This window comes from Nomascus leucogenys, chromosome 6, assembly GCF_006542625.1.
Source record: "Nomascus leucogenys isolate Asia chromosome 6, Asia_NLE_v1, whole genome shotgun sequence".
NCBI classification, from domain to species: domain Eukaryota; kingdom Metazoa; phylum Chordata; class Mammalia; order Primates; family Hylobatidae; genus Nomascus; species Nomascus leucogenys.
Genome location: NC_044386.1, coordinates 53,172,690 through 53,200,530, shown reverse-complemented (window position 1 = coordinate 53,200,530; position 27,841 = coordinate 53,172,690). Strand labels below are relative to the sequence as shown.

At 36.3% G+C, this 27,841-nt stretch overlaps 1 protein-coding gene across 2 annotated transcripts; it reads left to right on the top strand.

Moving 5' to 3' along the window:
• The first annotated feature begins 11,756 nt into the window (after positions 1–11,756).
• Positions 11,757–26,953, top strand: CTXN2 (cortexin 2). Of its 2 annotated transcripts, none has more exons than XM_003266883.3 (2): positions 11,757–13,542; positions 22,805–26,953. In XM_003266883.3, the coding sequence occupies exon 2, from the start codon at positions 22,862–22,864 to the stop codon at positions 23,105–23,107; it is 246 nt and encodes an 81-aa protein (XP_003266931.1). In that variant the 5' UTR covers positions 11,757–13,542; positions 22,805–22,861; the 3' UTR covers positions 23,108–26,953. The 2 variants fall into 2 exon arrangements, with proteins under 2 accessions (XP_003266931.1, XP_003266932.1); XM_003266884.3 differs by lacking the exon at positions 11,757–13,542 and adding an exon at positions 13,727–14,132 and having other exon boundaries at positions 22,805–26,950.
• Positions 26,954–27,841: the final 888 nt, after the last annotated feature.

Genomic DNA, 27,841 nt, shown 5'->3' with positions numbered 1-27,841 from the left:
TCTCGCGAGAACCGGTCGAGACTGGGCGACTGGGAGATAGTGTGTGCCGGGTGCGGGGGGTGGGAGTGCGGGGGGGAGGAGAGCCATGGGAGCGGGGGTCAGGGCCGCCGTTGCTGCAGTCGGCCCTACACCTGCCTGGGAGGGCTGGACCAGTCCCGAAAGCCCCCGGTGGTGGTGCCATGTCTGCCCACCAGCCCGCCTGTCGCTTGGCACCAGTGGAGTCTTCGCTTGCAAAGCGGGATTAGACACCAAAGCCCTAACACCCAGACTGTTCAATTCATTCCAGGTAGGGACAGTTAAAGAACACACCACTTTGCATCTTTAAAGACTTCTTGCAAGTCCTCAGACTCCCTTTAGAAATCCTTTGAATTAAATATAAGTCTCTTGCCATTTCAATGCCTAGGCACCCTTCGGACATTCCATAAATAGTTATTGATGACTGATTGCATTTCACCAAAAGGAATGAGTTTGAATTTCTTTGAGGATTATTTGTTCTTAGGGGTGAGGATTTCCCATGAACTCAGCTATCAGCTTAGTAAGAGAAGACTGCAGTTTTTCTCTGGACATCAATCAATGTGGGGAATCCATAATTATAAAATATCGTCTACTAGATGGGCTAATAATGGACATTTGAGGTTTTGATTGTGTGTTTATTGTATACTGATGGAAATTCTATATGAAGTAGTTATACACTCTCAAATTTAATTGTCATATGGAGTTTTAAAATATAGTTGTAGATTTTTCCCCCTAAGTATGAAAAGGAAACCCGTTAAATTTAATTAACTCCTAATTCTCAAGTACTATAATCTTTCATACTGACATAAACTTTTTCAGCTGAAAAGTTTAAATGCCTTCCCAAATGTTTTTTTTTTCCATAAAGAAGCAAACATGTACAGTTTAGTTACTTTGCAGAATATCATACACATATCAGTGGTAAAGTTATAGTTCCAAAGTAATACTCAAATAACATAATTTCATCTTCGGCTTTTCAATGTGTAGTTTCCTACCCTCTACCAAAAAATACCAAGTTCAGCTACTTCATCTCACACACACACACACACACACACACTCACACACACAATCAGAACATTTTAATGATGAGAATGCTATTGTAGTTGCTGTATAAATTGTTTCTCATTCAACTCTGAGACATAAGATTTATAATCGCAGAAAGGGCATTCAATTGTGACAGACAAAATCTGAGTTAGAACCCCAGCTCTGCCTCTTTTTGCCCGTAACTCCCTGGGCAAGTCACCTCATTTCTCAATCTCTCTACAATAAATAAGGATAGCAATACCGACCTTACAGGATTGAGGTGAGGATTAAAAGAAAGCACTTTATGTAGGAAAAAGTGCAATATGAACATAATGTAATATTACAATTCTCTATCTCCCTAAGCTCAGCAGGTTTTTAGTCAAAGACAAGCCAAGTGATTTTTCCCATAGCACTAAATTATAAGTACTTTCAAAATAGTCATCATTCTGTTATTCTTTTGCTATTGTTGAACTCAGTGTGAAAATTGAACCCCACCATCACCAGTACAATATATTCTTGCAAAAATCCTTTAATCAACTCAATGCAAGATTTTTTTAAGAGGCCTTTATGCTTCAAACAGAGTAGTAGGTACATGAGGAATACAAAAATTAGTACAGCCCTGTTGGGAGAGAGCCAATGTAAAAAGTACTATTTGAGTGCTATAATACAAATAAAAGCAAAGTATAATTAAAAAATTATTTACAAAAACAGGAGACTGGCCCACACGCCTTAGTCTGCCAATTAAAATATTCCATTAAAATATTTATCTTGATTACTGAGTTTTAAATTTTGTACCCAAGACAAACGCCTCACCTGCTATAGCTTAGTCCTAGTCCTGATAAAGAGCAGTGGTTAATTCCTACTGAGAGATTGGTGAGGGCCTTATAAAAGAGATGGATCTCAAAAGACAAAGAATTAAGGCAACTTCTGAAGGGAAGAGAATGATTAATCTTTACCATTCCATCTGACTGCTCAATAGATTGATCTTTCCTTCCTTTCTTGCTATTAATTGCAAAAGATAAAGAAAAAAACTATTAATATTCTGTTGCTGAATTCCATTTCTGTATTTTCTTGTCTTCCTCTCTACTGTTTTGTTTTGTTTTGTTTGTTTTGTTTTGTCTTTTTCGAGCCGGAGTCTCGCTCTGTCGCCCAGGCTGGAGTGCAGTGGCGCGATCTCGACTCACTGCAAGCTCCACCTCCCGAGTTCAGACCATTCTCCTGCTTCAGCCTCCTGAGTAGCTGGGACTACAGGCGCCCGCCACCATGCCCAGCTAATTTTTTGTATTTTTAGTAGAAACAGGTTTCACCGTGTTAGCCAGGATGGTCTCCATTTCCTGACCCTGTGATCTGCCTGCCTTGGCCTCCCAAATTGCTGGGATTACAGGCGGGAGCCAGAGCACCCGGCCTTGTTTTTTTGGTGTTTTTTGTTTTTTAGTGCATGTAGGTACATTGAAAAATTCTTAAGTGATGCTCAAATTCTTATTTTCCCATGATTCACATTGCAAAAGCATTATCCTTTGCAATTTTACAAAATATATTACTGGTACAACTTCACATAATCACTTAGTTTTCTTTCTTACAAATTAGAATGCATGTTTATGTGTGTGTACGTGGTGGGGATAGGGGAAAAGCCATTACACATATCTAGAAATCTAATCCTAGAAATCACAAAATATTTTCAATTAATATCTTAATATATGTATCACTTAGGAACTGTATTCATCTGCTAGTAACAGTAACTAGAAATAATAGTGTCTTAAGCAAGATATACATTTTTACTCTCTTAAGTAAAATGAATGCAGAAGGAGCATCCCAGAGGATATATAGTAGCTTCACAGTCATCATGGAGTCAGGTTTCTGCTACCTTAACCTTTCACCATCCTAGTGTGAGGCTTCCATTCTTAAGGTTGCCCTATGACCCAAGATGGCTGCTGGAGATCAAAGCACCTTGTCTGCATTGTAGGTCAGAAGGAGTCCAGAAAAGAAGGGACCTATCCAGAAGTCTCACACAACACTTCCGCTTATGGGCGAGAACTTAGTCACATGACACACTCAGCTGTGGGGGAGGTTGGCAAATAATTTGGGGGCTGGGCTTACTGCCCAGGGTTCTGTTACCAATGAAGAAGAGAATGGATGTCATCATTCTTCTTTTTTAAAATTTATTTTGTCTTTAAGAATTAAGTTTTAGGGATAATAATAAAATTTTTTAAAAAAAGAAACTAGACAAAAATGGTGGCTAACATTTCTATGGTCACAATAGCTTCTAAAAATACTTCCATATTTGTGCTGATATTCTAGCCCTAGAATTCATAATAAATAGATTACCTTCTCTGTGGGATTCAGAAACTCAAAAAAAAGAAGAATTAAAAGGCAAAGACCAACAATATGAAGTAAAACAAAAAGTATAGTATAATTTTTAAGTCAGTTTGCTTCACTATATAAATTAAATTGCTGGATTTGAAGGCATGAAGTTTCTAAACCTTACAAAGTAAAAAGTTACCTCTTTAAAGCTTAAAAAGGAATTCGTAACTTTTTAAAATACTATGGGTTATATTTGAAATCTACATGTGTATTTCCCTTTTTATAAAAAGTTCATTCTGTGATGAAAATGTGGACATTGGTTACTATCAAGTAGAAAGTAAAGTTTAATCTTATTCTAACAATTAGCTATTTACCATTCTCTCTCTTCTTCTCTTTTCCTCCTTTCTGTCTCTCTGTCCCTCCCTATCCATCTATCACCCCCCATACACCCTCATGACACCACAGCTCTGCTTACTTTAGGAGTCCTTTTTTTTTTTTAGCATTTAGCATTCCAAAAATACATCCTATAGGAAGGTCTCTACCAGCTAGCTAAGTGAAGTTTAGAATTAAGACAATTATCTGAATAATCCAGGCAGAAACTCCACTTTTACCTCAATTATTCAAATAATTCAGAAAATAACCTCCATTGCCTTTAGGCATTGCCATTGGATTTCTGTCTGTGATCCTCCATTTCGTGAAACTAAACAGCAAAAACTGTACCTTATTACAGCCCTTTTCCTCAAGGGTCACACCATTCCTGATGGCTGTTTATGAGCCTAGTTTGTTGAAAGCTATGATTTTTCAGTAGTATACTAATGTGATATTTTTTCATGGTGTATTGCAAAGTGGCAGATTGAAGTGATTTCATGTTATTATGTTTCAATTCACAAAATGTTTAAACATGCAGAATATATGTGTGTATATGCAATATGCAGTATGTATATAAACAAGACATATTTCCATGATTTTCATTTCTAGCTATTTTTATCAGTCAGGAAAAGAAAGCTTTTGACTCAGTCAAACACTATAGATGTTTCCTCTAGGAAAGGATTTAATGCACAAAGTCTTAGAGGCTTATACAACAATTAGTAAGGCTGAGAGGGCAAAGGTCCAGGAGCTATTGCTAGAGTTTGAAGTATTAGGAAGAGCAGGAGTCACAAGGAACCATGGCCAAGGATCCCTCTGACCTGTAACAAGGTAAGTCTCAAGACTTCCTTGTGCCCAGAATCTGCTGACTTAACATTCCATCTGCCGTTTGCTGATACCCACAAAGTTACCTGCAGCCACTACTGAAATTGATGGCTTCTCTTTCCCTTCCTCCTCGCAAATTTTGTAACAGTGCCTCTCCTTGGTAGAATTTAGGTTGAAATACTATTAGCAACAGAGTTTGAGAAATGTCTCATAGGAGACAGAACTTAGAAGGGCGAAAATGATGCTGTGTCAATAGGTAATATTTCGCACAGTTTCTAAACCATTTGGCATGCTTTCTGAGGTACCTACATATGAAGGAGACAGTTACCCTATGTGTGCAAGCGTGCTGTAAAAAATAAAATCGGGTCAAATGTTTTAAAATGTGTAAATTATACATAGAAAACAACAACTTATGAACTGAGAGATCTCAAACCAAAAATGCTAAGTGGAAGCTCAGAGGCATGGCATTATGGGCTGGCTTATAAAGCAAAAATGAAACTTTAACTTTTACGGTGACTTGTTATTACCATGGAGGTTTTCAGACAACAGATTGGTTTAATATGCATCATCTTATACCATTTTTGGAAGACAACTTAAGTTTTACTTACAATTTTCAGAGGTATTTACAAGAAATAACCTAAGTTACTCTTACGTGGCCTAACTGGTTTTGTCTGCTCAGAGGATTCTCAAGCCTGGTCTCTATTTTATTTTGTTTTAACAATCCATTCATTCATTGTGTGTGCTGGATTTAAAAATCGCCTGAACTTCTAAATAAGATAAAGTATGTAAAAATACTTGTGACTTATCTTATTCTCTTGACTCAATTAACAAATCTCAATTGTGAGTTCCTTGCAATATCGTTCAGGCTACTAAAGAGACTGCATGGTAGTACTGTCAGTCTAGATGTTCTGACAGTCCCAACGTTACAGAGCAAATGTAGGCTTGCATAAGTGTCCATGTACTTCAAACCAGATTTCTACATCAGGACTCTGAATATTTCTGGAAACTAGTATCAACAACATTTCTGAAAAATCAAACCTTATTCTTCCCAAGTGCCTTTGCTTTGAACACTATCTAAAGTCCTGGGGACAGTCACATAAGAACTACTGTAGACTAAAAAATTATTACAATTAATCAGTCCTCAAAACATTAGGCTTACATTTTCTCCTCAAAAATCTTCATATTTTTAAGCACTGTTTTAGATAATAGTCACTAACTTCGATTTATTTTATACTGACTTTTAGGTAGTATTGAAAAAGAAGGCCCCTCCTTAGTTCTTTCTGATTGTCTCGTATAGTTGCCTCAAGTGTCTTCACATCTCACCAGATAAATGTTCATTCAGTTTAGCTTTGCTTAAATTATGAGAGGTGTGGCTTTTATTTGGCTAGCCTAGTTTTAGACATCTGATACCAAGTATACAAGTGTTTATTCTTTAACAATGCACAGAACCCTGAAAAAGAAAAATAACTCACATTCTACAAAATCATACATTAAAAATAACTGGCAACTTAAGAAAATGGAAAGATAAGCCACAGACTGGAATAAAATCTTTTCAAAACGCATATCTAATAAAGAACTTATATCCAAAATATATAAAGAACTCTTAAAACTCAACAATAAGAACACAAGCAACCCAATTAAAGAGTGGAAAAATCTGAACAGACACATAACAAAGAAGATATGCAAATGAAAAATAAGCATATGAAATTATCATTAACATCAGATGTACTGGGGGTTGAAAATTGGAACAATAATGAGAAACCACTATATATTATTGGAATGGCTAAAATCCAAAACACTGACAACACTAAATGTTGAAGACGATGTGGAGCAACAGGAACTCTCATTCATTACTGGTGGAAATATAAAATGATGCTGCCACTTTGGAAGACAGTATGGCAATTTCTTACACAGCTAAATATAGTCTTACCATAGAATCCAACAATCATGCTCTTAGTTATTTGCTGAAACGAATTGAAAACTTATGTCCACACAAAAGCCTGCACACAAATGTTTATAGTATTTTTATTCATAATTGCCAAAAATTGGAAGTAATCAAGATATCTTTCAACAGATGTATAGATAAACTGTGGCATATCCATACAATGAAATATTATTGAACAATAAAAAATAAATGAGCTATCAAGCCATGAAAAGTCATGAAGGAAGCTTACATGCATGTTGTTAAATGAAAGAAGCCAGTTTGAAAGGGCAACAGAGTCTATATGACTCTATACATACATTCTGGGAAAGAGAAAACTACAAGACAGTTTTCAGATCAACGGATTCCAGGGGTTTGTGAGGGGAAGAGGAAGGGATAAATAGGGGATATTTAGAAATGTGAAACCATTCTGCATGAAAATATAATGGTGAATATATGACATTATACACCTCTTCAAAACTCATAGAACTGACCAACACAAAGAATGAACTCTAGTGTAAACTGTGTACTTAATTAATAATTATGTAACAAAATTGTTTTATCAATTGTTAACAAATGTACCACACTAATGTAAGATGTTAATAACAAGTGAAACTGTGAGAAAAGGGATGGGAGATATATGGGAACTTTCTGTATTCTCTGACTTTTCTGTAATCCTGAAACTGCTCTAAGAAAATTAAGTCTATTCAATAACAAAAATAACTGGCGATATTTAGGGAAAAAATTATGTTGGAGAAAAAAGTGTAAAACTTACATAACATCACAACCATAGCACTACAAAAACATTTACAAAGCTAAGAAAATGCTAGCACAATTAAAAATAAAATTTATGATATATATTTCAATATATTTGGAACTTCACAAATTTGTTTGAGTTAAGAAAGAATGATGGGATAAGTAAACTAAAGATTGAGTTACAAAAACAAGGACAAATGCACAAAGATCAGGAAGAATTGTGCAATAAGCATTTTCAAGACAGATCATGTGGTCAAATTAGGCCAAGAGGAAAAAGGAGGAGTGAATGGATGTTGTATATAGGACTACTTTCCTCCACAGCTTACTACCTTCAGCTGTGTTAGTGGACTTAGAGTGCAACAGCTTTTACTTGGTAGTCAAAACATTAATGTATTGGGGAAAATCATGTGTAAAACAGTTGATTTCCACATTCTGTTGACATTCCTATTTGCCAATTATTTTTTAACTGAGTCCTATTACAGAAGCATACATTATGTTAGAAAACTGCTCTTGTTTCTCTATCTTTAGCAGAGCAAAATAACTTAAGCTAATCTCTATATATTATACTGTAGTTATGGCTCACACATTCGTGGAGATTGTGCCCAAGGTACCCTCTCATACTCATTAGATTCACCAGTGAATATAGTAGAGGGCTTAAAGTACACTTTAAATGAAACAATTGAAGGCTTATGGGCAGTAAAACTAAAAGTAATGAAATGAAACTTCATTTAAACAGATCACTCTGAACTGAAACATTTAGTACATTTTTCTTTGCAGAAAAGTTTACCAGAAAACATAGCATCTCATTTTCAATGGGACTCATCAACCAGACCAGCATTAGATCATTAACTACACTAAAGTGTCATCATGCTCAATTCACTTAGGAGTCCACATACTTAGACCATTTCTTCACTGTTGACAAAATCCCACACAGTCATTTTCTAATCAAATCTAATTATCCTATTACTGTACTCTCTAATCCTATTTCAGCACATTCAGCCTTGGCTTAGTTTTGAGATATCAGATGGTAAAAATGACCTGAAGGAAGATCTCCAAGGGGAAAAAAATAGAAAACTAAGAGGGTGGTTTTAAAATATGTAGGAGTTGGCCGGGCGCGGTGGCTCACGCCTGTAATCCCAGCATTTTGGGAAGCCAAGGCAGGTGGATCATGAGGTCAGGAGTTCGAGACCAGCCTGACCAACAGGCTGAAACCCTGACTGTACTAAAAATAAAAAATAAAAAAAATTAGCCAGGCCTGGTGGCATGTGCTTGTAATCCCAGTTACTCAGAAGGCTGAGGCAGGAGAATTGCTTGAACCCAGGAGGCAGAGGTTTCAGTGAGCAGAGATTGAGCCACTGCACTCCAGCCTGGGTGACAGAGGGAGACTCCATCTCAAAAAAAAAAAAAAAAAAAAGTAGGAGTTTAAGCCATTCAGTACTTCATTGTAAAACAGGGAATGAGATCATGTACCATTCATTTACAGCAGATTTTTTAGTAGGCTCTTTGGATTACCTTGGGATTATAAAAATGAACTTCCAGAGATCCATGTCCATGAATACCTGAGCTGTGAGCAAAACATCTGTATATATGTATTTTTAGGAGGAAGGCATATATTTCTTAGTGAAATTTCAAAATCATTCTTATTCCTCCCCCCAAAACAATGATTAAAACTGTGTATGTAGACAAAAAAGACATGGGTAGATAAAAATAACACTCAAATACATAGGAATTCATTTTTTGAAAAAAAAAAAAAGGTTGACTTTTGAATATAGCTAATTACCTAACATCATCTAAAGCCAAAAAGGCATTGGATTAATCTTAAAAAATAGTTAGACCAAAACTAATTTATGTTTGTCTTTAATACATGTTTTAAAATTTCACATTTGAAAGATATGCTATCCAATATTTGAATCAATAGCAATATTCAAATTAAAAAGCACAGCTACATTAAAATATTTTAGTTAAGGAATAGTAATCAAACCTCAGCCAAACAAGATATAGATTTTTCTGAAAAGTTGAAAGTAACATGTTGGCCTAATAGGTTGAAGAGGTAAAGGTGATCTCACTTTGCAAAAGTTGAGCGCAAGAAGTCAACAAGAGCCAGGATGGCAAGAATTTATGCAAGCTAAATTTTCCTCTGAAAAGAATCCTGAGCTCAGTTGTTAGAGGAAATTCTTGTTTTCAGTTTCCTTGTGACAACCTCATTCTAGAATATATTCATTAGAGTCGAGCTATCATGCTTTCTAAATTCCTATAGTTACCATGTCTTCTAACAAGGTGGACAATTAACATTTCCAATCTCTGAGATAACAAAAAGTCTTAGTCATATAAGGAACACTATTTAGAGTATAAAAATAGCAATAGGGTAACAAAGAGGTTGGAAATTAAGCTGATCTATGATTATATAAACTGAAAAATTTCTTCTGTCATCTTGACATTTTAATATTTCCTCATTATAGTTTAGATTTTTATCTTCATAGCTAATTAGATGATACATTTTCTGTATTTTAGTATCCTATTTAGAATAAATTTATAAAACAACCATATACACTCACCCAATAATCAAAAAGTAGAGAAATTTATTTATTTACTCCACTTCTGATTTTATGAGGACATTTACATGAGGTCACACATTAAAACAAATAATTAAAAGAAAATAATATTACCATTACCTGAGAAACCAAAATTGCAGTAGTTATGGTGACAAAAACAAAAGAAAAGATATAAAAGGCTTAAGGTCTTATATAGTTATTCATTTTCAGCTGTTAATTTGACTCTGACATCCCTAGTAACTAAAATAAATGCTAACTTTAATTAGTTACATGATTTTCATTGTATGTAAGAACAGAACATACCACTTTACCCTGGGTTGATTTAAGTGAGGAAGAGAGGTATGAAAGTTCAATTCATTAAACTGGTATTGAAAGAAATGCTTTTGGGGATATGTCTATGAAATCTAAATTTCTTAGGCATCTTTATATAAGAAATAGTAAGTTATATGTTGACCAAGACTTTAGTAACAGCTCTGTAGTAGATATAGAGCAGGTTGTGTAAGCTGGGAGCTGTTTCATGTAGAATTACTGTATATAAGCTGAGAGCATAATGTCAAAGCATAGTAAAGGCAATTCTGTTTGGGGAACTTCTAAACAATGCCACCCACATATTTACCTTTCTAATAACTTGGATTGTTCTGAAAATAAATCACAGATGCTCCAGAAGTATAGATAATCCATGTGTGCTTTAGAAAGTCATTCATATATTTCATGTCTTTCAGCAATTTTTTTTGTAAAAGTTGGGCAGCAGATATTGGCAAGGACCTGAAGTAGAAGTATTCTGTGTTTTATCTTTTTGCAGTTCTTCATCCCTTCTTTGGCAATGGCTAATAAAATAGGAATAGCATGTTAATCTGTGTTTGTATAGAACTTTGTAGAACTTACCATATTATTTTGCCATGTATCTCCTCAAAGGCAGAGACCAAATCTCATTTATCTTTGTATCTCAGCATCTAGCAAAGAAAGTGGAACCTAATGGATTTTTAATCCATTATGCTTTCCTGAATAAGCCATTCTGCAGACTTTTGAGAGCATCATTACCTTTCATATAGCTTGAAAAAGGTCAGGGTCATGCACCAACTAATACCAAGGAAGCTAATTTATAATCAATGCTTTCCTCTGGCATCAATTCAGAAACATTAATGGGAAACACTAACAACCTTCAAAATGTAAGCATGTGTGTATGATGTCAATGACATGACAAATCAACATTCACACAAATGATCTATGAAACAAGAACCCTATTCTACCTTTTAAACTAAGTGAGAATTAGATCTGTAATGTCCAGATTTTAAAAATGAGCTTCATGGGCATTTACCATGGAGCCATATTTCAAGTCATAAAGTGACAAGTCAAAGTCTCCAACCATGATAATAAATTACTGGAGTGGAGCTCATACATCTGCAGCAGAATCATGTAACTTACTTCTGTTCCCTTGAGCTTGGCCTGCAAAGAGAATGAATGATTGTAGATCATAGTATGGAAATACAGAGTCAACTATACCACTGGTCCAGACAATGTCAAAATCAAAATCGAAGGATTCAAATTCATAAAAAATTGTTCATACTGTACAGATAAAATGTTTACATGATTAGTCTCTGAACTAATTTTGAATAAATTATTTTTGTAACAGTTTGGAAACATACATAGAATAATAGATGGAATAAAATGATCTCCTTTCCCACGATCTATGACTGACTGCATTGCCAGAATACAATATCTCTAGCATCTTGCTACTTTATTTTTATTTATTTATTTATTTTGAGACAATGTCTCACTCTGTCGCCCAGGCTGGAGTGCAGTGGCACAATCTCAGCTCACTGCAATGTCCGCCTCCTGAGTTCAAGCGATTCTCCTGCCTCAGTCTCCTGAGTAGCTGGGATTACAGGCACCCACCACCACACCCAGCTAATTTTTGTATTTTTAGTAGAGACAGAGTTTCGCCATGTTGGTCAGGCTGGTCTTGAACTCCTGACCTCAGGTGATCCTCCTACCTCGGCCTCCCAAAGTGCTGGGATTACAGGCATGAGCCACCACTCCTGGCTGCATCTTGCTACTTTAATTGGTCCCAAAACTAGTAATCTCTGGCATCACCTAGGAATTTGTCAGAAAACACAATCCGAGACCCAACCCCACACCTACTGAATCAGAGTCTGCATTTTAGCAAGATCGTTGGAGATTCATATGCATGTTATATTTCAAGAAGCACTGTTCCAGCCCAGAGTGCTAATAAAGAATGTGGCCCTTGGCAAGCTTAAAAAGGGTCAATAAAACCATGGCCATGGAAATGTCCCTAGAAGAAGATATGTCTTTCAGTCTTTCATAGAGGGCAGTTAGTTCACCTACATTTTAGGACATCTTAATAGTTCCAAATCAAAAAACAACTTTTAAAAAATGCGGTCTTATGTGAACTCCCAGTTATACATTGCCCATTTTTTTGTAAGACCATTACATTTCCTAAATCAGTAAATACTCTAAATAATCATAAAGTTTATCTTCACTTTGTTATTGAATCTAGTTACACTTACATTATGTTTTCAACTTATTTTCTTTAGATGAATATCCCAATTCTGTATCTACATTTCCCCCAACCACTCACAGTCCAGTAGTTACAAGGTGAATAATTAAGGTTGTAGGGAATCTACCAGTGCTTGCAACTTGTAGGTTCTGGATAGAGTAGCAAAACATAAATAGAATTGGGAACCCTATAACTGAGTTTGTTGAAATGACCAGACCCCTAAAATAAGGATAAAGAGCAAGGTTTCTGTTGTTTTTTGTTTTCCTTTGCTTTGCTTTGCTTTGCCTTGCTTTCAATGTCGGTTAGGTTTAGAATCTACATATTCCACACTGTTTAGAAAACGTACCTGGCAGCTATCTAAGGCTTTATCAGAGCGTTTCCTGGCTGCTATTTTGTTGTCTTCTGGCTTGTGTTTGGGAGCCAGGTCTCACCACGCACCATTTCAGCACTACGGACAGCGCCTAGGCGCCTTCTAGAAACGGAAGGGGTTTCAGTTGTGTTTGTGTGGAAGAGAGAAGGGAAAGAGTAGAGGAAAAGAACTCCAAACGACACATTCAGTCTCCAGTTAAACTAATACACCTTTCACTCCTGAATTTTCCTTACCGGATAAGAAGAAACATGTAAGAATTTACTGCCTACTGTTCTACTGAAAACGGCTGTCACCAAAGCACAGCAGAATGCCCGCGGCACAGCCAGGAATGCAGCAAAGAGCAAAACAAGGATTTCAGCAGTAAATCAATTAAACCCTCACTGCCTTAGTAAACAAAGATAGTGATGAAATCTAGTTGCTAACCTTCAGGGTTTGTTATGAGAAAAAAAGGAGCGTCTATTTTTTTCTTCCTCTTTTTCTCCCTCTTTTAGCAGAACTGAAGAATAGATAGAGCCTGTTGCTGCTGGAGCTGATTCCCTTCCCCTCCTCATCTCCCACCTCCTTTCAGTCTCACATACACACACAGACGCTGTCGCAGACACACGCGAGCGCAAATATTTACACACTGCCACACTGAAGAAATCCATGCACGTTTTCCTGCAAATACGCGCGCGCGCGCACACGTACTTCGGCGGGCGCTCACGTCCTCTGCCTCACCGACAGACACAGACATTTACACTTCTAGGCCAGGAAAGCGCTAACCAGGATCCTGTGACTCTACGCAGGTTCCAGAACACGCCTTCTACATTGTTACTGAACCGATCAGCGAACACAGACAAACGTGCCAACACTTAAGTCTACTGGCTGGACTTCATCTCCATGGCAACAAGCATGGAAGGTGAGACATCGCTGTCTGCGAAGTAACTTTCTCCCCCTTCCCTCCGCATTAACGGACAGCGTTCCAAATGCAGGTCCAGACGAGAAGGATGTCCTCATTCTCTTGTATTTCTGAAGCAAAAGAGCGGGGGGTGGGGCGGTGGGTGGAGGAGCCAGTAGGTCTGATAAGTTCAAATTCTAAAGGGGAAACAGCACCCTTAATGCTAGCGCCACTGCTGATGCGGCTGCCAGGGGGGGAAAAGTGTTGTGTACGTGCAGATTGCTGATGCTTTTCCCATAATGTTTTGTAGGAAGTTTCCATGCTTCTTCGGTTTAGTGCGTAGAAAGAGACCTGGAAACAAACAACGCAGAATGATAATGATGGTCTAGGTCTCTTTAATGAGATATTTGGAGAATTTTCAGACCACGTTTCCCAGTGCGTTGGAAGGATTGAATGTCAGAGTCCTTGAGCCATCCAAAGATTCTCTTAAGAGAGAAATTCTCTTAAGGTTGAAATCTGAGGGTTTAGGGGTGGATTCTGGCAGATCCTAAGGTTTGGGATCTCTGGAAAGCCCTGAAATTTATGCATTTCACCATGATGAAGACATCTAGGTTTGTAATTTAAGGTTTTCCTTCGATTCCAACACATTTGATTCTTAATGACTAACTACCTCTGTGCAGATGTGGTTTCAATAATGCTTCTTTTCTTTTACTGGGATATAATCTTTATATTTTGTGTGGAGTGTGTATATGTATGGAATGGTTCATTATTTTTTAAGCTTGGGTTTTCTTATATGTCTTATTTCATGAAATTATGAATGTCATCATTAGCAGTAGAGATTATTGTATCTAATGACCAGTGCTAAAATACTTTCTACCAAGAACATCATATTCCACTCTAATAGTTATTATTTCAGGTTTATTGTTTGGAATACCATTACTAGAGAAATAAACAAGAGGAAAAACCTGTTGATTAAAATAAAACACAGGAGGTTCTTTCTTTAATGGGTACACACTTTTTAACATTAGTTTCTGTAATTGTGCATTGTTGCATGATTAAATGATTTTATCTGAAAGGTGTATTTTTATATCTCTAGTAAGGTTATTTCACAGAAGAAATAAACATCACTAACAATATTCATGAATATGAAAGGCTGCATATCAGGTATAAAAATACTATCATCTTTGCTTAACTACATATGATTTGTATTTACTGATCATAGGAAGACTTTGTTTTTTACCTACTAGTTGCTAATTACAAACCAACTTCATGAGATTTGGGCTATTTGATATCTACAGGAACACCCTTGGCCCAATCTTATGACTCATCAGTACTTAGAAATCTTAGTGCCTGACAATTGCCATGAAGGAAATGTGCTTTCAATCAAGTTACTCATTGCCAAAGTACCTAACCATTTATTCCAATGAATATGGCTCAAGACAGTATTTTATCATTTGCATCAGTAGTATTAAAAGATGCTTAAATATTTTAATCATTATATATATATTGATCCTGATATTTAAACTGTGCATTGTTGATTTTACCCAATTTTGTGGTATAATATATTTCAAATAATTTTTACCACTACTCAATTTTACATTCTACTTATTTTTGAAAGTTCATTTTTTCTTAACTGTTTTTATATGGATTTTTTAAATATATGGTTTTGTAACTTAATCTAAATTTTCTCAGATTTCTTTCTTTTTCTATTTCCCAGTAAACAGGATATTAAGATGATGCTTCTCCGGAGCTAGGCATCACAGTGTCTGTTGTGAAGAGCTCTTCCAGCAATTAGAGAAAGTGAAAATGCATATTTTATCTAAAATTGTTGAGTATTTTGAATACCTTAGTAATTGTGAATGAATCAGCTTTATAACTGGAGGCTTTTTAACAATATTTTGTTATTAACAATATTTTCATATCATATTATGCTCTATATCAATAGAAAGGCAGAAGACTTGGCACACTTAACAGTATATTCTCAAAAACTTTGGATTTGGTGTTGAAATGAGACAAGTAGTTCATTTCACAGAGCAAGTAAAATGGAAAGTTTGGCCAATTGTTTGAAAAATTTAGGCCTGAAATACTGATCTTTCAACTGCTACATATATGGTTTAAATTACCAAAACCATCTATTTGCTGAACACATTGTTAGGCAATTGCTTAACTTTTTACTTCTATTTGCTTGTGTGGGCACAGCCTGCAGCAATGGACAGACTTTTTAATCAGCCTTTGAATGTTACTTTTTCAGTTGCCCTCCTTGACCTGTATTTTGTTTTCATCTTTAGTATAAAGCATACTTTTATGATAAATATAAAAGCCTGTTTTCCCTTTTAAGATATTAATAAAACATTTGTTCTTTCTCAACCCATTTTTTTTGTTAAAAATGGAAATTTTATAGTTCTTTGAATCCAGGTAAATTTACATAGCTCTTCCTTTAAAAACTGAATATGCAGTCATGTCTTCATTATTGAAAGTGATTCATCATATGATTTAACTTTCTGTACTGACTAAGTAAAACATTTTCTGTCAAGTTTATTTACCACCTGACTCCATTTTCTCATTACCCCTCGCTCCTATATCCAATTCAACTTAGTGTCCCTCCTAGACTCTCAACTAAATTTTTATCATGATGAAATAATTCTGAATGCCAACCATAAGACCCTGTTGTTCAGTGCTTAGTTTCCATCACCACTGCAGAATTTGACACTGTTTGCTAATGCCTCCTTCTAGAAACCCTAGCCTCCTTTATTATAGGTGAACTTTCTGCTACAGATTTACTAATGATTCATCTTATATAACTCCACTAGGAGATCCTCCTTGTAGGGGAGGCATTCCTTGAAGCTCCTTGCTAGGCTTCTTCCATCTTTAATCTTTTCAGGTAACAGAAAATAGACTTTAATGGAATTACAGTAAAATTGCTCTCTGGATCAATCTACAACAAGTCCATCTGGCTTCCTACAAGATAATATTTCAAATATTTGAGTCTACCTATTGTCTTCCTTGGTCTTCCCTTTCCTAGGCAAAACTCAACAACTCTTTTCTTCTCTTTAAGTTTTGAGCTGCAAATATTTCTATGTACTGGGCTCTCTCCATCCTGGATAGTCTTCTACACAAACATTATTTGACAACAATACCTGAAAATATTCTCCCCATCAAAAATTTTATGCTAGACAAAATGATCTGGATTAATTTATTGAAAGCTGACAATTGAGTGCCTACTATGCACCACACATGAGTACTACAAATTCACCAGGTCCAGAAATAAACTTGTCATTTACTTTCTAAGTCTATACTTTGCTCTTATTTTCTTTGTTTTGATTAATAAAAACACTATATTTACACTTGTCCGAGCTTAATAGTGTAGAGTCATCTTTGATGCCTCTCTCTCCTTGGGCCCACTACTTTCCAAATCGTATCCCTCCTACTTTTCTAAATATCTTTCCAACCTCTACCCTCTTCCATACATCTACTCCCTAGTGGAGACCCTCATTGCTTCTGACCTGAACCATTTCTTTCCCATGATGCTGTCTCCCTCAAAATTATGTCTATTTCAGCCTCATCATCAAGCCACTCAGCCTCTAACCAAATTAATTTCAAACTCTTAGCCTGACAGTCAAAATATTTCACAATTTGGCTCCAACCTACATTTCCAACGCTTTGTTTCCCATACTCCCCCTTGCCTGTACCAAATTGCTCACTGTGCTCTGAAAAAATCCAGTACTTTTCTGCCTTCATATTTATTGTCATGCTCTTTTCTTCTTCACAGATCTGAATCATTCTGTCTCTCAAGACTCAGTTCAAATACAACCTCTTGCAAGAAAAACTTTCCTGATCCCTCAGTGGGTGAAATCTTGATTTCATCTAAACTTGTTTATCCTTTTTGAATCTTATTTTTTTTCACCAAGATGTTGAAGATAATGTCGACACTATGTGGGAATAAAATAAAATAATATCTGTAAAGCAGTATTTGATACACAGTAGATTTTAAATGCTAGTTTGCTTCCTCTTCCTTTTTTATTGCTTTTTTAGAAGCCTACGTTGTTGTTTCTTTCCTTGCGTGTACATGGCTCTTCTCCCTTACTAGTTGGAATCTTTTTGAGTAGAGGAGTCCATGTCTACTAGAGCATACTAGCAACCCAATAAATATTGTTCAATGAAAGTATAGTGAACATATGCAGTGTTACTTTATATGTGGCCTGACACATTATAATAATGTTATTACTTTCTATCGTTTGCACCCCCATTCAATTTAAGACGTTTGTTTTTATAAGCCACCACCTCATATCGTTGGCTCAGGCTAACTTGACTAATTGCAGCTTACAGATTTATTTCAAATGAATTGCCAAGTCATTATCTCCTCTGTTTGGAATTGGTGCATCTCCTTCCCTCCCACTTAAACAAAGGGCTTTAGAAGTGTTTCTATTAAATTTTATGTTCTAGCTTCAACCCAGAATTCTAGGCATCAGAATTGTTTTGAGTCTTTTTTCCATGTGCTATCATATTTCAGCCAAGCTTTGTCAAATTCAGTAAGCTTCACTTCAATATCTTCAACTTAGTCATTGATCAAAAACACTGAAAAGTATGTGTAGATTAAAGTGAAACCTTTGTAATACCACACTGGAGACCCATGTCCATGATTACAGAACCCGATATTTATTAGAGTAGTTCAGATCTATGAATCTACATAAAAACACTATTATCCAGGCATATCTCATATCTTCCCCACAAAGATATCATGGGAGACTGTTAAATGCATTGCCAAAATAACTAAACCATGTCCATGCTATTTCTCTGATTCATCATATTAGTAGCAAACTTTTGAAAAGGAATTGGCATTACCTATTAAACTCATGTTAACTTTTAATGACTTCTTAAATACTGACAAATTACTTGTTAAATAATTAATTATGGGTTTGCAACAAAGATCAATTCCGAGTTGCCAATATATAATTTTTACAATTCCCCCTTACTCCTCTTGAAAATTGAGACATTTGTCCATGTCCTTACCTCTGGCAGCTTTTTCATGGTCTGTAATTTCTCAAAAGTCTTGAAAGTATATCTCCAAGTTATAAATTGTCTGATCATGAGATTTTTAACTGATTTAATGTGGCTAAACATTATTCTACTAAAGTATTATCCGCTTACATTGTTTGATTTTTTTTTTGTCATTTCTAAAGCCCATTCTACATTGGTTAAAAAGACAGAAGTAGATTAAGTAGTTCTGCCTTTTTTTTTGTTATTTGATAGCATTAAACCATCTTGTACAAATAAAGGGCTTAATCTTATATTGGTCTGTCTCTTGATCTGAACATATGGTATGTGAAACCCTTCCACCTCAAAGCCTTTGTAAAAGCTGTTTCCACAAATTTCAAATCTATTCCTCCAAATAGTTTCATGGTTCCCTTCTAGACATCATTCAGGGCAAATATTGTCTCCTTAGGGAAGCCTTTGCTGACCTCTTTAACTAAAGGAGTGCCACTTATCCACCATCATTCTCTTTCTGCTTAATGTGCTTTGCTTTCTTTCATAGCCTTTATGACTATGAGTACCTAGTATAATATATAGATATGGATATATAGAGATAGATATTTTTAAATAATTGTGTCTGTCTTCACCACTAGATGTAACCTTCAGTTTGGCAGGTGCACATTGTTATCTAGTTCACCACTGTACTCTAGTACCAAGAAAAGTGCTGACATCTAACAGATACTCAATATACATTTGGTTAATGAATAAATTAAAATATTATTATATGTTACCTTAAGTTCATTTAGCTCTTTAGATTTCTTAACAGCATTCTGAAAGTTTTTGGTCACTTCTCAGCATTTTCTCTAGTTATACTGCATTGCTCCTATATTTGTACCAATAATAGAGACACAGAGTGCTTATAAATTATGTTTAAAGCCATGAAATAGCCATTCATCTATTCCTCCAAGGTAGTATAAAAATGGTGACTTTGTTTATTCATTAACAGTGACTCTGCATATCTACTCATTCTTTATGCCCTTACCTGATTCCAAAAGCCTTTGAAGTATCTTACAATACCTTCTTAGTTAAGGGTAACAGTCAAGTAATGTAGAGGGCAGGGACAGAGGAAGAAGGAGTAATTATACCAGAAATCTTAAGCTAACCAATGTCACTACAGTTGAATACAAAATTTAACCCTGTACTTCCTGGCACAAACTAATGCCAAAATATATGATGGCTATATACCTTTCCTTAGAAAACAAAAGGCAACTCCCAAGGTTGTTAGGAAAGATCTGTTTTCTCCATCTTTGAATACTAAAAATGATGTGAGTCTGAGAATGCTAAGTAAATTTGATAGAAAAGAACAAAAACACTGAACTCTGAAAGAGCTACTGAGTTTTCATACTTATTTTCAAATCCAATTTTTGAAGTCAAATAAAAATTTTCTTTTTCATTTTAACTAAATGTATTTTCATGCTTTTTGGATATCTAAAAACTAGAGTTTTGTACAAAACTTTATTTGAAGGACTTTATTTCTCAAAAAATATATTCTTCAATATATTTAGTTTAATTCAATTAAAATATTTATTGAATACCTACAGTGTGCTGGGAACTGTGATCACTATGTGAGAAGTAATTAATTTCCCTTTAAAAATGATAAATAACTCATTAATTTACATATCATCTAAGGTTCTAGGAACAAAGTATTATTTGGTGTATGATGGACATATTATATTCTAAAGAATAAAAGGATTTTGTTTGTCTAACTAGGAAGATGCCTTGTTTTAAACTAATAGTAACAAATCACAACAATGTTTTATTGCTGCCTCTAAAAAATGCCTCTTTTTGTTGGTTTGTTTGGTTGGTTAGTAGGTTTTAAGAAAAATAAGAGTGTAGTGGATTAATCACTAGTTAAGAGCCAACAGACTTAACTCCTCCAACTATCAGCTATGATACTGTGTCTGTGACTACATTATGCATTTTCAAAACACCTTAACTTTTGTGATGTCAATTGTTAAAGGTTGGGTTCTCCAGAAGCCGAGCTCTGAGACAGAGGTTAGTTTGCTGAATTTTTATTGAGGACTGTCCTTGGGCTCAGCACCCATGGAAGAGTGGGGAATTAACCAGGAGTGGCCAGAAATTGAACTGTGCTACGGACCCAATGACAGCCTCCGCTGACCCCATATACAATTCTGAAGCTAAAATAGTTTTTTAGAGTTGTCCCCCTTTGATACAAGATGGCCATGCCTTTATACTATTATATAATCAATGATTGAGTATGGTCTTCCCTGGGAAGGGCCATGACTTTGGGTGAAGCAGCTCTCTGCAACCGAAGCAATCGGTGAAAGGGGCTGACAGCTGAAGACTGTTTGCTGGCAACATTCTTTGTTGCGGAGCAACAAGTCCTTCACTGAAGGAAATCTATTGGGAAACCACGGTGTCCATCAATAAACCATGTTTATTGCCTCCTCTTACCCACATATCCCCTGAAATATCCACATGTTGTAGCCCAGCAAGGTTATGCTCTAGTAAAAAACTAAATGAACAAGTTAGTTGGCTGAATCATCTCCTTGGTCCAACATCTCCATAGAGAAACATCCTGCTATTCAGTTTCTCCATCCACTAAATAAATCATGCAGTGAGTGTATGGATCTTAAAAAATGGTTTTTAATTGGCAAAAGCAAGAAAATTAGACATTTAGTCAGCAAAAGAAGTTCCAGCTAAGTCTCAGAGTCATTAGAGATTCAATCCAGTCCTCTATGCCTTTTACAGGATAAATACTACAACAAGAACTCAATCTTCAGGAAGATCATTCTCAGCCAATAAGTGTCCCTATATTTAAAAAACTAAAGTCTTTTCACCACACTATATTGATTAGGACAAAAAATGACTTAGTGGAAAGAAACTCAACAGGGGTTTGAACAATATTTTTTCCCTTTACTAAACAAAAAAATCAAACAATGAACATAAGCCATAATTATTGAATGTTTCTGCCACTTAAGGCTTGAGGATAGAGCTTTTTTGTAATCTAAATCATTATAAAACAAAATATTGATTGATATTAGTTGGTGTATTATTTGCAGAATAACTTTGAAAGCTTACAAGGCCTGCTTTTATTACTCTCTTTCTTCATTCCTTACCTCCCATCCTTTATTCTGTCTCAGTTGTTTCCTGAAAATTCGGTCCAAACAAATCTCAAGGGTCAGTAATTTTAATAAATATAATTCTTGAAAATTATCAGAAAAAGCAACAATAAAAAAGAAAATACCAACAGTCTATTGTTTGCAGTTATTGGATGAAAAGCTATTTGGTGACAGTCCTCTCAAAAAAGGTGGCTGTACATTAGTAATTATTTGATTAATTAAATTTATCTTTATTTGTAATTAATTCATTTAACTAACTTAAGACATCAAATGGGAAAAAAACCTATTTTGTTTCAGTCCAACATATACTTTCTGAACACTTTAGTGGTAGTTTTAGAATCTCAGCACAATAGGGACTTAGGAGTGGAAATCTTGTTGGGAGGGAGACTGGGGAGCTTGTCTTGAAGCTGAATTTGCAGAGAAAGCATGCTGTTTAACTTGGATTTTATGTTTACTTAGAGTGTTCTGAAAGCTAATGGAGATGGCGGGGAGGTGGCTAATGGCCATAGCCACTGCTGCTTATTACTTGCAAGCTGCTCTGTTGGGCACTGCCTGCATTAATGTAATTTTAAAAACATAATTCCTCTCTTTAAGAAATTGACACTTAAGTGTATCCAGTGGTAGTGAAGGAAAAAAATGTAAATACATAGATATAAAACCTAAGGGGATGAAAAAGAAAGATGTCATTATATCTGTTTAAAAGGATCAGAATCTATATCTGTCAAAATGGCACTGGAAATAGACCTTGAAGTATGGACTTTAAACAGCTTGAGCGGCTTACATGCTATGATTGTTTATATTATCTACCTACACGTGCAAATGTGAGGTGAAAATTAGATGACAATTCAGATCAAAGAAGCAGCTATCTAACTGTCTAGCAATGAATCAAAAGATTTTAGGGCTGATAATTTGAATATTCACCTTCATACTTGACTTATTTAGAGTATGTAGGCACAGTCTTATATGTCCACAAAGGAAATTCTTCAATTACAACATTTAGAAATAGTACCTCCAATGCTAATTTGATTCTAATCTGTATCTGATGATGTTTTCAAACATCTTTTGTGAGTTAAGTCAAGAAGGTTTGAAAAATGTCAGATTTTATTAAGCAACAGCCTACCCAATACCATACAAAGGTAAAACTAAACTGAGTCCAATTTTGTACCTAGGCAAAGAGTTGATTCCAGAAGGAATTGTGAAGAGCCACAACAATGTGCCAGTGAATAATGAGTAGTACCTACTGTGGCAACTCTTCAGCTAAGATGAGTGTCAACGAAGTATCAGCTTTCTCATTGACTCTGGAGCAAAAAACTGGCTTTGCTTTTGTTGGGATTTTGTGTATCTTCTTGGGACTTCTTATTATCCGATGCTTCAAAATCCTGCTAGACCCGTATAGTAGCATGCCCTCCTCTACATGGGAAGATGAAGTTGAAGAGTTTGATAAAGGGACATTTGAATATGCACTCGCGTGAGAGTTCCAGCTATATGGTTTTTATGGTTGCGCCATTGGGACACATTCTGGATACAATTGTAATTACCTTGAGTGTGTGGGAGAGAGGCTCATTTTGTTCAGCGAATTCAATAAACATCTGTGACTAATTTCTTCACCATACTGTGTAAATGATAAACTACTGTTGGGATTCGTCACTTTCCTCTCTTCCCACTTAGAGGTTTCCAATGAATAGAGCATAAGGATGGCTGCAGCCATGTTTACCATCTTTATTCTTATCTTGAACAACTGCCTTGAATTTCTGCTTCCTTTCTTGTGCTAATAAACTGTGCTAAAGGCATCTTGCTCTCTCCGCTCTGCAAAGCCCAGGCACCCCCTCCACATTCCTGACTCAGACCCCTTTAGCTTTAGTGAGTCAGGTCTTAAACAGAGAATTTAGTCCAAAGAATAATCAAAATATTACTTGTCTAATAATAACCATAGGCCCAAAAGGTTCACAGGTGAAAAAATATCTCAAAAATCTAACACCCAAAGCCTACAAGTAGTCACAGGCCCTAAAGCTCCCCAAATTTCACAGAGCTCTGACCCTCCTATCTCTTCTCTTTGTCGAATCTCTTGCAGTAAAATCCCATAGCTTGGAATCCAAACTAGATCTGCCTCATACTGATGCTCCCTCCCCTACCCCTTGCATAAATAGAATTTAAAAGGGAGTTTCCAGCATGACCCAGTGGAAAGAGTACTCTAAGCAGAAACAAAGACAGTCTCAGCTGTGCCACCAGTAGAGCTATGCTCTAATGGGTAAGTCATCTAATCTCTGTGAGCTTCAGTGAAGAATAGTGTTAACATCCTTTTCAATTCTAGTGCCCTATGAATGCTACAAATATACCTGAAAACCCAGAGATCTGAAATGAATGAGGATTTAAGATATCATGAAAAGTTTTTCAGATTAGGAGCCTAAACTCAGAGATTTGTATTCTAATGTTAGCTTAGCCAAGATCTAGCTTTATGACTTAGAAAGTTACCTAAGGGGAACCTATATTCCACAACAAGAATTAAGAAACCCATCCTGCATATCTTCAGGACTATTGAGAGGGCCAATTAGATATAATGAATGTGAAAGCATTTTGTAAACCATAAAACAGTATCTAAACATACCTTGCTATCAATATTTATTGTCCTCATCAGTAGCAGTAATAGAGATTCTCAAACCCTAAGAAGCAATGGCTGAGTGTAAATTATTCAATCTCTCTAGTATTTCATTCTCTTCAATTGAGAAATAAAAAGATAGAATTATATAGTTCTAAATTCTTTCCAACTACAAACTTCTGACTCTCTGTGAGTCAGAATGGAGGAACATAGCAGGAGATAAATACAAAAATATTTATGTCCTTTGAAAACACAGAACTGCAAAACATACCATGAAGGAACAAGACTAATATTAGCAAGAGGTAGCATTAAATTAGTTACTTTCAATTTATTTGATACTCATCAATTATTTGAGTTGGAGTCTACTACTTCCATTTTATTTTTAATCTTAATTTTGCAGAAGAGAAACTGAAGCTGAGAAAAATTAACTAGCTTCCCAAGGTCACCATAGCTAGGGAATGGTTATGTTAGGGATTGAACTTGGGCAGTTTAATTTCTGCTGTATCCCTAGACAATGTCCTCAACACTTCTACATAGCTTATAGACATGGTTACTGCTCAGGTCTATGGAATTCCAAAACCAGCTGTCTCTGTGAGATTCCTTGATGCTTTCCATCTCATAATAGATTTAGAACATATCTGTTATTAGCTGTGGATCTTCTGGAGCAAATCCTCACCTCAAGGAGGCTCTCTGTACCCCAGTTGTTTCAAGAGTGAAGGCCTGGTACACCTCATAGCCAGTTAGTAACCTGGCCCAAGAACAGGTCATTGGGCCAAGTTCAGCTGAACATACTGAAAATTGTGTGTGCCAGGAAACTAGGTCTCTTTGTTGACCAAGGCTTTTACAGTACCAGATGTTTCATTTGTCTCCCAGAGAAGACACCCACCAAGACCCTCCATTTTGATGACTAGAAAAAACCACGGCCAGATCTTTATTTCAAAAGAAGAAAGACCTCTACAACCAAGAAAACTTTATGAAATATGAGCATTGTTTCTGGAAGTTCAACTCCCATAAGCTTTTCAAGTATATCAACTCTACCATAATATTACTTCCAAATCCACTAAAGAAAAATTCTATTAACCAAAAGTGTCTTCATCTGTGGTTTTTATTTGTGGTCTATTGGGTGCCTTAGTTTTTTTGGGGGGTGGGGTGGTTGGGGAGATAGAAAAGTCAGCATCTGTATTTTCAGAAACAGAAAGAATATAAAAAATATAAAAGGCTGGTTACAACATGAAAACAACATGGAACGTTCATGAAACGTTAATTCTTCTAGGAATAGATGTTCATTGTCATAGCTGGATCAGCCTCTAGCTTCCCCTTCCCAAAAGCCTTGTCAGAGAGGACAGAGGAAAGATAGAAGAGCATAGCTCAAGATAGCTTGCTCCTGTTACCTTTCCCTCCTGTCTGAAAGGCCTAAATTGGATTCACCTTTCAAGGTTGGCTTTATGGATGGTGTTATTTCATCCATATCCCCCAAAACCATCTCCCATTTGTTCCAGGATGCCTGAATCCCCTTAATAGAGAACAAAGACTTTCATTTCACAGTGAGAGATAAAAGGCTTAGAATGAAAATGTCTGGTTGATGTAAGACCAAGGCTAAAACAAATTCATACCACTCTGAAGTCAGGCAGTCAGTCAGCAAGAAAAAGGAAATTGACTGGTATCAGAGGTATTCACAGTCATTGGTAGAGGAAAAGGGTTGTAGAGTAAATAAGTGGCTCCCAAAAGGGTTGGAGGATGTCAGCTTATGGCTCCTGTCCTGGTCTGGTGAACAGAACTTGTTTTGGGTGCCAGCCCCATCCTAGCTGTCCCTTGTCTTGATCTAAACAACCAGCCCCACCCAGCTGAATTTGAAATGGGACATTCCTATGCCAAAACACTTTCTATATGAGGAATCAGAACCCTTTGTTGAACAGACAAATGCCTTGTACCGGTGACCTTTAAGAGTGGAATGAGTTATAGGTACATACTTGTAATTCTGTCTCTGTTTCTGATATAGCCTCACGACATTAGCCTGACTGATTAGCATGACATTTACCTAACGAAGAGAATCTAAATGGTTTTACTTAGGTGTCTCTAGACACTTCTATCATCCTGTATCAGTTCACTTAACTTACCTTTACACTTATCTTTTATAGACAAAATATCTATCCCAATCTCTAATGATTCACCTCACAATCTTGTATGTGCTAAGTAAAAATCCCCAGCTAATTGTAAATAGCACTAAAATAGTGAAAGTAAGCACTAGGTACAAATTGTTGCTGTTCTAAACCCCATACACAAACTAACTCATTTATTCCTCAAAATAACTCTACAACAAGGTAGGTACAATTATTATCCACATCTGCATTTGCGGATGAGAAAATTTAGGCACAGAAAGATTGAGTAACTTGACTGAGTTCACACAGACAGCAAGTGGCAGGGCCACGACATAAGTTGGGCCTTCTGGCTTGAGTCTTGCTCCTAGCCACTATATTACACAACAACCGAGCTACTCAGACAACTGGAAATCACTTGAATCGTTTCTTATAAGAAACAAAGAGGACTCATTCAATCATCCTGATTGATAATCAGTGACAGCCCTGAGGGAGGAATTGTTTGCAGTGTTGATAATCACCTACTTGCAGATCTGAAAAAGAAAAACCTTTTCCTCAACAAAACTCAAAAACTGAGTTTGACAAAAAACTGTTTTTCTAGTTGGAGACATAAAGGTCATTTAGTAGTGCCACTGAGATACTTACCCACAGTTTGGTTCCTGCTTAAAACAGTTTTCCCTGCTGGGCACGGTGGCTCGCACCTGTAATCTCGACACTTTGGGAGGCTGAGCCGGGCAGATTACCTGAGGTCTGGAGTTCGAGACCAGCCTGGCCAACATGGTGAAACCCCGTCTCTACTAAAATTACAAAAAAAATTAGCCAGGCGTGGTGGTGGGCGCCTGTAATCCCAGCTACTCAGGTGGCTGAGGCAGGAGAATCACTTGAACCTGGGAGGCAGAAGTTGCAGTGAGCTGAGATTGCACCAGTGCACTGCGACCTGGGCAACAGAGTGAGACTCCATCTGGAAAAAAAAAAAAAAAAAAAAAAAGTTTTCCCATATTTCCCAAAATACAAATATTTTCAATAAATCATTGATTCCACTCTCAATCTGCTTACTTCCCATGCAAAAGAGTCAAGGTAATATCTACTACAAGCAAGATAAAATCATTTCAGACACTACTTTCTGGCTAGAGTATAGAAATTATCTCTGGAGAACTATATTTTGATACACATGCTAAACAATAGGCGGTCACTAGGACTCATCTGTAAGACGGTGGAACTCAATTTATCTATTCCCAAATGACTAATGGCAATGCTCATATTTTTTGGACAATTGCTGTTAAGGGATCCAATTCTTCTTATGAATTAAAGAAACTCTATGTTACTTCCTGTCTAAAAGGCTTAATGGTTTACTACTAGTTACCAGTTGATGTGGTACTTAAGGTTTCTCAGGGCTAATGACCTGGTGGGGCTTACAGTACTATTCCAGGCCAATCATTGCACAGTCATCTCTTTCAAGAAAGTTTCTAACCAATAAGCAGAAGCCTAACATTCTGGGCTGAAAGCTAAGTGCC